Consider the following 12,364-nt stretch of genomic DNA (forward strand, 5'->3'; position numbering starts at 1 on the left):
CTTAGATGCTTTGCACAGAGGCTTTCAACACCATGAGAAGTTTACTTTTGTAGCTTAGAAATGTACTCAGTAACCACAGATCGAGTAACAATAAAACTGATCTCATCATTGATTGGCCTAAGCAACCCTCAAGCTCCCTTTCATATTGATTTGACAACGATGGATCAGGCTCGGAAAATTCACTTTTAAAGTAACCATACCACTGGTCACTGGTAATTTTGAGAGCATTATAGGCTTTTGAATTATCTCTTTTGAGCAGTTTCCATACGAAATTAGATGCACTTGTGGCTTTACTTGATAGTTCAGCTACTGATTTAGCCTGGTGTTGCCTAAGCGCTTTCGCAAAATGTTGCTTTGTTTTCAGACGAATTTCATTTACCAAACCTTGCCGTGGCATACCATACTCCTTCCAGATATGAAACCAGAATTTTGATTTAGCACAAGAATCAACGAGGTCAGGGCTGCCTGGCCAACCATGCTTCTCAGTTCCAAAACGTACTCTTCGTATGGGTACACTAGCACGCTCGGCAGCGCATGGAGCGTGAACGATCTCTGCACAGTAAATATTCAGCAATATTTGCTTCTCTGCAAAGGTCAATAGTTTTTTTTGGGAAAGTAGATGAAATGGCACTTTGATGTTTTTACAAAAAATAGAATCACAAACAGCCCGGAACGTAAACATATCTACACAAGCCCAGTCAGTGGTTTCATGCCATTTACTATCATTGTCTGGACTTGGACCACTCGGTGCAATAAGTTGAACAGGGAATATATTACTGATAGGCATATGGTCTGAGGTTTGGAAAGTGCAGATAAGTGAGGATCCTGAGTCTGGTTTTACATTCGGGGAAAAAACGAAAATGTCCAGAGAAGAGGTACTGCCAGAGTTATGGATATATGTGAAACCTTGGGTATTCTCGACCGCCAAGAGCAGAGGGCACATACTATTCAGAATATTTGCATGACTACTACTGTCGTCAAAAAGGTTACAGTTCATATCCCCAGCAAGGATTACTGCTAGGTTTTGCACTTCACAATCAGACACGAGGGAACTGGCTAGACGGCAAGCTTGATCAAATTGTCTTTCTTATGTAGCATTACGGTAATCGGTGGGTAAATACACTGAGACAACCACATAATTCTAAATTTCGACTGTTGTAAAATAGTCACTGTCGTGAAAGTGTTCGGGCGTGGGGAAACTTCTAGCAAGAGCAGTACCTCCACTCGGCCGACCAACCCCGGAGTATCTAGCGGCATGACTTATTACGACAGTCGAAGCAGTCAACAAACATAAACTGTCAGCTGTGAGAAGGTGCTCTTATAGGCAGATAACGTCATTTTTGGCACATAGATTTTGGATTATGGGTAATTTCACAGAGAAACTTCCATTAATATTTCATGATGCAATGCGTAGATCAGTGCTCATTTTAGGGGATTCATAAGTTTCTGAGCTACAGGACATTTGTAGCTATAAGAAGGATGGCCAGCCTGGTTGCACAGCGCACACTGCATTTTATTTTGACAGAGGGTTTCCAACTTTTTCGAATGCCCTGTCTGCGCACAGCGCGAACAACGAGTAAGAGCTTTACAGTACTGGGCAATATGTCCGTAAGCTTGGCAGTTGTAGCAGCGAGGAGGGAGAGGAAGAAATTTCTCGATGCGGTTCGCTTATAATCGATTATCACTGACGAGGAAATGGCTGCTAATACGTCTTCTTGACGAGATAACCGAAGTTTGTAGGACCTAGTTTTGCCGATACGGGAGACTTCGGTACAGTTAGTTATCAAGTTCTGTAACTGACCGTCAGTAATACTGTTAGGAACGAAACGGGCAATTCCATAATACACTGGAACTTTTAGCTGTAGGCTTAGCAATTGGTCCTTAGATTTAATAGCATCAGCTACAGCAGTAGCTTCATTTTTTATCACTTACGACGAAGCGCCAAGTATCTTTTCCCGGTCTAAGCTCAGTTATCTCCGAATTCGAGTCACCAAACAAGTTATCAATAAAAGTTTTGCGGTCCTTGGGGTCATTCAGCTCTTTAGGTAGATTCTTCAATATAACGGCAAAGGAGGGTTTGGATGATTATGTGGGGGCTTGAGACAAAGAAGGCAGCGGGCTGCGCTTCTACAGGACGTAATTATCGAATTTGACACATAGTTTGTTAACTTTACGAGTAAGTGTAGCACTTGATTCCCCTAAGATAACTGGTACTTCGTCAGGCTCATACAGTACAAAACAGGGTAGTGGTATTTGCTTTTCATCACACTTTTCGAAAATGTTAAGCATATCCAGACAGTCATCTGCAGCTTCTTGTTGGTCACTTGGGCGATTCGTGCAGTTTGCAAAATTCCACAATATTTTCTTTGCTTTGATTAACGAATCAGTGCTAAAAAAGTCCGCATCGGTTTTCACAATATCGGCTTGAACATTCCCCACAGCCCGGGCACGGTATAAAAAGTTCAAGACTGGAGACCATACAAGCTGCTGGCTCCACATTGTACGTAGCAAACAAACATACAACAGGTATCTCACTTAGTCAGAAAGAAGGCTGAATAGCCGTACAGAGATCACCGGGAGCAAGGGCAGCGTCGAGACCTGCTCACCTGTCCTGTGCAATTTAAGGCTAATTAAAACCGGCAGGTACCTATATAGCGCTTCCGGCAGGTTCTTTCCCCTCTTCTGCTTGGTCCCAAGCGATCCATGTGGTACTGTTGAAGCACCTTAAGAAAAGGTTGAAATTTGCTCCAAATTGACTGAATTCTGGTAATTTGGCTAATTTTAACAAGATTCGGCGGAAAAAAAATTCTATTGGCAACCTCCAATCGGTAACAATGAGCTAAAATAATTGTTCCCAGGTTAAATCACAGCAGTCAAAATAACCAAACAAAAGATAAGCTGATTATAAATAAAAATCTTCAAATAAGTGTTCACTGGGAAATCACTCAAAATGTAAAACAGGGTTTTATCCAAAAGAGTTCTTTATGCCACATGCTATACTAAACTAAATTAAAGGTTTCCAATATGTCTCTTGGGGTCTTTTTGAGATTGAATCTCAAATTTGGCACATTATCTAACCATTGACCATGGCACATTCTTTAACAATTTATCTTGATTACTCACTTCTGGGTTAATAGTTCATTTTTAATTATCACTGTAGGTTAGTTACAAAAAGAAGATACATAAGTGAATTGTATATGCGAGTCTGAACTTCAGCCACAATGGAAATGCTGTTTTTGCTTATTGCATCATCAGGAGTAGCCAGTGGCGTCAATTCTCCGAAATCACGGGGGGGGGGGAAACTTTGTTTTTATTCAAGTTTCCAATAAAAAGTACCAAAAGAGGTCATTTTCCAATAAAATTACAAAAAAAAAATATTTTTCAAAATATAGGGGCGAAAATCTTTGCAGAGGGTTGCCCCCGCCCCCCAATTCTTAGAAAGTCATTTTCCCCCTATGTTTGTTTAATACATGCCAAACACTTCTCTAAGTTTCTATTTCTTGTCGAGGGACCTAATAATAATTCATGGTTAAGCAATATTTAAAACTAATTTCAGAAAAATTGTTCTTCAATTATGGTTTGTTGCTCAAGGCACTGACACTTGTGTACATTGTCATGTAAGCCTTTCTCATGGACATATAAATTTCTTTTTTAGGCACCTAATAAGCACTGTTTAGAAAAGATCAACAAATGGCTTTGAATTCAGTACAACCCTCCCCTGCCCATTTACAGTTTTGAATGGTTTTTAGCCAGAGCTGTTCCAGGGGGCTGGAAGGAAACTGGGCCAGCTCCCACAGACGCCACAGCTAGGGGGCAGCAGCTGGAGGAATAGGACACTTTGATAAAATTTTTCACTTTGGTTAAGCTTTTTTGCTTATATTTGAGTCTGTGTGCAGCAACAAACAAAGCAGGTATTCAAGCACACTTGCAAATGCATTTTATCTTTCTCTTAGTGACAATTATCAACCGTGGCGCCAATTGGGGTGGGGGGGGGTCTTTGCCCCTACAGGTTAAAAAATAACCTTTTTCGTATTCTTCATTGGAAAATACCTTTTTTGGTATTTTCACTTTTAAAAATCGTAAAAAACGAAATTGCCAACCAGGATCTTGAAAGATAAATTTTGGCCCCCTCCCCCAAGATTTTTGTAGATTGGCACCACTTGTGATCGGTTGGCCTAAGTGTTTTCTGTGTCACCTTAACAAATGGTGGCACAAAGAGAAAAAGCTTCTTAGAAGGATATGAGCGGATACCCTTGTAGGAGACAGTCATTGATGCAATACCAATTTTTGGTTTAGAAGGTAGTGATGGGAACAATTAATCAGAATTGGAAAATTGACTATTTTCCCAAAATTGGAACTGAAAAAACAATCCTGATTCGAAAGACGATTTTTCCATTATTATTATTATTTTTTTAAATAAAGAAAATATGTGATTGAAGTTTCTGCTTAGGATATTCCCAATACTTAGACTTTGATTGAAAGATAATCTCGTTTTCTTAAAATAGTAGTAGTTAAGTGTTTCTTCTTTATGAAATAAGGCTGTTTAAGATATTATAACTCTTTCTATTTACAGACTTTCTTGTTGAAAGCCCAAACAACAGACACGCTATAATACAATTATATTGCAAAACATGGAACACTTTAATATTGTCTTAATGCATCAAGGCATTAATCATGAGTTCTTGCCTAAATCTTTGTTTTTTATTGTAACCTGGTTTCAGTTACTTAGTTTGCATTTACTCCTCTATCTAAAGCTCCTTTCCTATTCTGAAATGTACTTTCAGCCTGTCTAATATTCGTTAAAATTCGTATTGCAACACTGTTATAGAATTATTAAACCTAACAGGCTCAATAAGGCACAAAATCCTGGCATCAATTCAAGAAAATGACAAAAGAGGGGAATCTATTTCTCAGAATCTAGGGGAAGGACGATTTTGCTGTTTCTTTTTTTAGATGAAAGTACCAAAAAAGACCATTTTCAATGAGAATACAAAAGTGTAAAAACTAAGGGATCATAGAGGGGGGCTAATGCCCCCTTCCCAATTAACGCCCCTGGGGCAGAGACAGAACTAGAGATGTGGAACAGATAGAAACAGATAGTGGGAGAGATAGACAAGAGAAAAGAAGATAGAGATAGCTAGGGAGATAGAATAAGAATATTTTTTCACATATTTGATGGCTATTATATTTGTCTCTAATGCATATGCTCATTTTATAAGTTTAGAAGTATGACCTGATATTTTCTTTTAATGTTTGTTTTGTCCATACTTCAGAATGGTACCATAATGTTATTTTGTAGAATAATGAGTCAGAATCCTTTGAGGCTGGTATACAGGAGAATTAATATAATGGCTTCAACTAGATTGTTTGATCACTATAGGCTGGTTGTAATGCATAAGTGTTTAAATAAATGACTTCCAGATTGTTTTACAGCAGTCTTTTGTGAAAGGATTAGCATCCATCATTACCATTATTGGACAAGAGGCAGTGATGAGGCTCCTCATGATTCCAAATGTGACTGCTTTTCTGTGTATTTATTGGGGATATAAGCTTTAATATATAAGACCGGCAAAGGTATAAAGGAACTAGGTAATCGTAATTAACTTATATCTGAACTATTTATGAAGCTGCTGGATATGCATAACTTTGAAACACTGAATAGCATTACTGCACAATAACTTGCTCTTTCCTTATTGAATTTGTTCAATGAAGTGTAATTAATTTTTTAAATTAGTGGTTTAAATTGGAAAATGTATTAATTTGTCATGTTGCTTCAGGACCATGTTACAAAAGGATATGCAAACATCATAATTATGTTACAGACGTTTTTGTCTCATTGAACTGTTTCACATACCAATTTATCCAGTTTTTATGTAATTTCAACAATTTTTCTGGGGGTGCCATGTACTCCCCCCCTTCCAGAAAATTTTCACCATGGAAAATACCCCCTAGAAAATCCTTCCCACATGTAAAATTGAGCAGCCAAAGGGAAATTTACACAAATAAAAAGAATGAATAAAATAGGGGATTCTGGAATATTTTATCTATATTCCAAAAATATGTCGGATCAAACAGATTGTGATTAAGAACTGCAAGTAAGGAGCAACTTAGGCCAATAATAACCAAAACTCTAAAAAGGGGTATTTTGATAACAATTAATACTTCAAAGACTTTGGTTTATATGCTGATATAAAATGTACAAAGTTCACTAAGTTTAATGTTACAAATGAAATGCTACAAGTCTGAGATATTTGCCTGATTTTCCCAAAAAAAAATGGATAAAGCACCACCAAAAATGCAGGTAATCTTAATGAAAACCACACCTTTAGATTCAGCATATTAGAGAACCCTACTGTGGAAATTTCAAGCTCCTATCTATAAAATGTGGAATTTTGCATTTTTCCTAGAAGAATCATCAGGGATGCATTTTTATTTGTTGTCTTTTTTCTCATGAGTGTATCAAACCATGGGTTGTATCAAACAAATGGTTTTAGAAAATTGAAACAGGGTTCATTCAAACCAAAATTAAGGGTTCTAGAGCCCTATTAAAGTGATCAAAAAGACAGTGCCATGAAAAAGTGACGTTTTTTGTCTTTTGTGGCACAAAAACTACAATTTTCCCCATGAAGGATCAACTTACTATCAATTAAAATTCTGAGAGAGTTGATAAAAATGACCAGCCAGTTGGTAAAATACACCCCCCCCCCAAAAAAAAAGAAAAGTTTTAGCTACTGGTGCCTCTGGTCAGTACCAGATCAAGTCCACAGGAAGTAATTACTTGTACTTCTTAGTTCCTGTCTATTCTGACAGTATACTTCATATAGAGCACCTCTTCATAAGCTGTCACTAATTTTAAATTATTTTCTTTGACCTTGATCTTACCCTGCAATGAAAATTCAACCCAAAGAAACATTAAAAAAGAATTACAATAAACAAAATGTAAAGATAAATACAGAGGACATTCTACACCATACAAACTGACTATATTTTAGAATATAGATTAAATATTCCAAAAACTCTTTCTTTTCTTTATTAATTTAATTTGTCATACTTTCTCTTTTGCTGCTCAATTTTTGCGTGTGAAGGTAATCTTCCAGGGGAGGGGGGAAGAATTTTTCAAGGGGGAATCACCTCTTTATTAATTGTGCTCAAAACCCATCCTTGCAACCACTGCTTTTGGTGTGCTGTGGAATATTTTCTGGTTACTTTACTACTGCTATTTAATAAGTAAATCTAGAAACTAACCTCCAAACTATGACCAAAAATCAATTCAAAAATATACTTCAAATACCTGTTACAGCACAAGGAAGTGCAGAAGTCTGGAAGAGCAGAAAGACATCTTCTAAAATATTTTGCTGACTTTTCAAAATCAACCATGTTTACCAATTTCTATCAACAGAACATTGTTGATCTGAAAACAGAAACAACATTTCTTGAAATTTATGCTAAGAACATGATTTGTTATATATTGATGGTACTGAACAGCACAGGCAAAGCTAGGGTTTTGAGTTTTGGGGGATATAAAGAATGTGCCAACAAAATTGTACAGTGTGCTGACAAATGCAGACACAAGAGCTAAAACTTCAGTGAGTTGAAGGTGTATTGCTTCCTCACCTGAAAATTGCAATGGGCGAGAGATTATTTAATAATTTATCTATAATGTCTGCTGAGTTAAATGCCATAATCATGGCATTAGAACACCTTAAGAAAAACCAACCTTTGTTTGAAAATTCGAATAATATTATCATCTATTCCAACTCTTTATCAAGCCTTGAGTTGCTGGCCTCAGCTCCTCAATATAAGTTGGACATTGACACTTATCATTGTCTCAGTATTATTGATAATCTTGCTTCAAGTAGCATAAAAACTTACTTTCAGTACATTCCTAGCCACTCTGGCATAAGTGGTAACCATCAGGTTGATGAAATAGCAAAAATTGCTATAAATATTGACCAGCCAAGTGGGAGACCAATCCCAATTAGATATATTTACCGATGGAGGCTATCAGATATTAATTTTAATAAGATTAATCCTATCCTTTCCCCCTTTCCCAATAAGTATCTTTCTAAAATGTATCATAGAATTCGTTCTGGAACAAATGGACTAAATTGCCTTGCATTCTTATATAAGCTTTCTAATTCAAGTGGTTCAATTCCCCTGTCCCCTCTTTGCAGGCATTGTAATATGAATAATGAAACAATTGACCATTGCCTATTTGAATGTAATATGCTGACGTCTGCACAACATACCTTGCTTTGTAAACTGTTAAAATACTTCAAACACCACAAAACCCCACTATCAGCCAAGAGCCTAGCCAACTATACCTGCACACAGAGCATAGAAATCGACATCTATCATCTTATATTTGAACTCCTAGAGTCGAAAGATCTACTGAAAGATATCTGAATATATCTAATAAATATGAGGCAATCAAGCCAGTAGCTCTGTAGCCCACAGAGTGAAGCAAAAGGAAAAGGGCTAAATAGTTTTACTGAAAAGCCCGCCTGCTGTTAAATAGAAGAAGAAGACCAAAGAAGTAGTGTTGGCACCAAATCTAAACAGCTTCAAAAACCATCTTGACAAGCATCTTCTTCTTCTATTTAACAGCAGGCGGGCTTTTCAGTAAAACTATTTAGCCCTTTTCCTTCTACTTCAGCATCTACAGAAAGAAGTGTTTAATTCATAATACATAACATACAAAAGTGATATGACTTTGTGCACTAGGCACACTATGTTGATCGAAAATTAGAGGGTGCCATAACAGGATAGAATATCCTAGTGAGAGGCACTGTTCCTGTAAGTTATCCTGTAAGTTGTTTGTTTATTTAATTTACTTAACATCCTTATTTTACAAATATTTGATTCTCAAATTATTATCACAAGTGATGTTTTTTCTGTAATAAAGTAAAAATTGTCATCATAAAGATTATTTTCTTAAGGAAAACTAACCCTTACTCTTATGGTAAGAATATGGAGCAGCAAAAACAATTGAGCCTAGAAGCATTAAATCCAGCCCTGTACACCTGGGGACATAAGGGAGAGGGTCTGCATTGCCAGAGATGCAGCCATTACATTTAGAAAAATCATAAATTAAGGAATTTAATGCTAGCCTAGTATACTACTTCTATTGGTGTAAGTCTAGAACTGGGGTGGTTCAGATGAAAACAATTTAAGAAAAAAATCCTTAGGCTACTTTATAATATACAGAATAGCCTAACTGAAGTCAACACATTTTGACTGCATGTCAACTACAATCTACCCTCAAGCCCCTCTAATGTGCAAATATGCAGCCCAAGTTATATGTTTCCCATGTGTTTTTCTTATTCTTGATTTTATCATAGCCTAGTCAAATCAACTTCTGGGTACATGGGCTGAAACAAGAGTGGCATGTGGCAAAATACAGGGGCGTTGTTTGGGAGGGGCAATGGGGGCAGTTGCCCCTCCAATAATGTGGAAAAATTATTATATAACCCATACTCCTTGAATATCCAGATAAGGACCCCTCTTGCCCCCCCCCCCCTCAATGAAAATACTGTAGATTTGCCCCTGGCAAAATACATGGGAAATATATAATTCAGGCTATATATTTGAACATTAAGAGGGGCTGAGGGTGTGGGGTATAGTGGAGCTACAGTCATAATGCATTAACAACAATAATTCTGCATAGGCAAGGCTATTAGGCTATGGAGTAAGAATTATTTTTTTCAAATGTTTCCTTCTCAACTGCCCCAATTCAAGACTTAAACCCTGTTATTTTAATAGCATGCACGAACACATTTACCAAACTCTGAAAATCGGGTAAACAGGAAAATTTTGGTAGGTTAAGATTCCTGATGAGCATCTTGGGTGATTTGAGTCACTCAGTAAGCCTAAGTAGACTTATTTCAGGCTATTCTAATTTAAGTTTGAATCCATTCATTCTAGAACCTTTCTTACACGTTTTGCATCTAGCCTACTTTCAATGAATGTTCCGAGGTCTCCAATTTTATTTTAAAATGCCATTTGCTGCATTCAACTCATTTGAATTTTTGCCCATTGTCACACCCTTGATAGCAGTTTTAGAAGAAATGCCGAAAACCATGTAACAAGTGTTATTTTCGGCCAAGAAGAATCTCTTTGGTGCTACTGGTTCCAGTTCTAATTCACAGACTAAACTTTACCTTTTTAGGAAGCCTTATTTACGTACAAGACTTCCCAAACGTATTTTAGAAGCTTGGTAATATTTTATACGGTCTAGACCTCTTCCATTTGAGCTTATTGGTTTTTCGGTCAAGATAACTTAACCCTCTCTTGTTTCTGCGTGAGTGTGTACTGGTTAGTTATAAGTTACTGTGACTTCTATGTGTTGAAGTATTCCCTTTAATTAAAGGTATAAAACTGTCTTGGTTTATATTTCGAGTTCAATACTCTTTATGAGGTTATGGTTAGATAAGCTTTTAACTAAGGTTTGTAGTTTGTGATTTTTCAGGCATTTTAACAAACCATTCTGAAGAGCACATCGTGCGGATATTCAAATATACAAGAATCAATGGTTCCGTCTTTTTATGGTAGGACCCACGATAGACGGATGAAGGGGTAAAGCAAATTTAATCCTACTCGGTTGCAGACAACATTTTGAAAAGTGTGTCCACATATGCTATGGGTTTCTGCGCTTGTGTTAAAGTTTATACGTAATGTAAGCAATTAGATATCGAATTATATTTCTTTTCAGATACTTCTGGAAGGTTTGCTCTGGTACGTCCTGGAGGAAAAGCTTGGCTTTCGGAAGTTCAGTTGACTATAAGAGATAATTCGAGTTTTTGTTACAGATAGCCAATATTGCTCTTAAAGAGGAAATAGTGGGCGGTTTAATGGCCATTATTTGTTATTTTATTACTTAAATCCATAAGGGCCTAAAGGAAAGAACAAGCTTTGCTAGGGGTTAATCTTGTGGCATTGATTTAAGATATTATTCTCCTCCTCAGTGGCAAATAAAGTTGTCAACAGTGGTAATTTTAGGGAGGACAGAAGGGGCACTTGCCCTAGGAGCAGAAATTTTAGGTGTGCAAAATTTCAAATAAATATTGTAACAGCTATAAGGATTCTGTAGTTTATGACATTTTATTTTTATTAATATAAGGTAGAGAGAACAGTTGACAGTAAGTATCCGCGAATTAAATTCAAAATTTTTATTTTTCCTAAATCTTCATCCCCTTTCCTTGAAAATAAAAGTATGTAGCAATAAAAGTAAAATACTGTGATGATATAGATCTGTTTTAGTTGCTCCACGAACTCCAAGACATAAAGAAGATAATTCAACACCGACATATTTCCTTAAAGAAATGTGTAGATGTCCTAGAATTAGTTACACAATGCAGAGATGAAGCGATATTCTCAAACATAAGAGTTGCCTGTTAAATACTATTAGCGATTGCAGTACCAGTGACAAGTAATGAGAGGTCGTTTATATTTGATCTTAGATCCTCCATAGTCAGAAATGGTTCATAAGGCGTATACAAAACCTTGCCAGACATCACAAAGTCAAACTGCAACCCTGACGTCCTCCCATTGTGGCTGAAAGGACATCTCCCCGTTTTACGGGGGGGGGCTAATTGAATAAGACTGGGCCACCTTTTACGGAGGGGGGTTAGTTTAATAGATCGTGGTGGGATATTGGGAACTTTTTCTGGGGTACCGTCCGGACTTATTTATTGAACAAGGCCGCGCCACGGTTACGGAGGGGGTTCTACAAAATATAAATAGGTTAACCTAGGGGTTTTTCATAATAGTTTGTTGAGAGTTTACTAGGACAAGCTTTGCCTTATCTCCTTGGTGTCCATGCACGTCTGCTCTGATAAAAAAAAACACGTTTAATATGTCATAGCCGCCCAAATTAGCGCGGGCAATGTAAGGCCACTGGAACGCCCTTTTGCCTATACGGGCTATGTACCAAATACATTGAAACCTTTGGAATCGGATCTGTGGTCACGAGGGATAGTTCTGAGATCTAGTAACGCAAACGAAGGCAAGTAAAAGCATGTGGATTTTATTTAGGTACTTACACAAAGAACAGGCAGATGTAACGCTTCAACATATAATCGGGCACAATACGTTTATGCGCTAATTAGTCTATAAACACGATGTGTTCACAGATATACTCTAATGGGCCCAACAAGGAGGATTATAGCACTCACATAGTCATAAGCGCCCGAGTCTTGTATGAGTTCATAAGATTCTAGCTTTTTTCAAATGACTAACAGAACAGAGACCAGTTAAGGACTCCACAAAATAATGGTGGTTCTAAACTCAATCGGGGATGGTACAAGATTGACTCGAAAACTATTAGTTTCTTTCGATATATCGTTGGGAATAGCTCTTGTTTCAA

At 37.2% G+C, this 12,364-nt stretch overlaps 1 protein-coding gene across 4 annotated transcripts in view; it reads right to left on the bottom strand.

The window, feature by feature from the left end:
• Positions 1-10,037, bottom strand: part of betaggt-I (geranylgeranyl transferase type-1 subunit beta) — a 33,994-nt gene extending 23,957 nt beyond the window's left edge. The window contains exons 1-2 of one of the 4 annotated variants that reach the window (XM_089094099.1): positions 9,937-10,037; positions 7,292-7,411 (exon numbers count right to left, since the gene is read on the bottom strand). In XM_089094099.1, coding sequence (XP_088950225.1) covers positions 7,292-7,377 — 86 coding nt within the window. In that variant the 5' untranslated portion in view covers positions 7,378-7,411; positions 9,937-10,037. Of the gene's footprint in view, positions 1-7,291; positions 7,412-9,927 lie in introns of all 4 variants that reach the window. The other 3 variants (XM_089094101.1, XM_089094100.1, XM_089094102.1) reach the window with 3 other exon arrangements.
• Between the last annotated feature and the right edge of the window lie 2,327 nt (positions 10,038-12,364).

Source organism: Artemia sp. Qi Xiang Cuo, chromosome 9, assembly GCF_049724085.1.
Source record: "Artemia sp. Qi Xiang Cuo chromosome 9, ASM4972408v1, whole genome shotgun sequence".
In the NCBI taxonomy this organism is placed as follows: Eukaryota; Metazoa; Arthropoda; class Branchiopoda; order Anostraca; family Artemiidae; genus Artemia; species Artemia sp. Qi Xiang Cuo.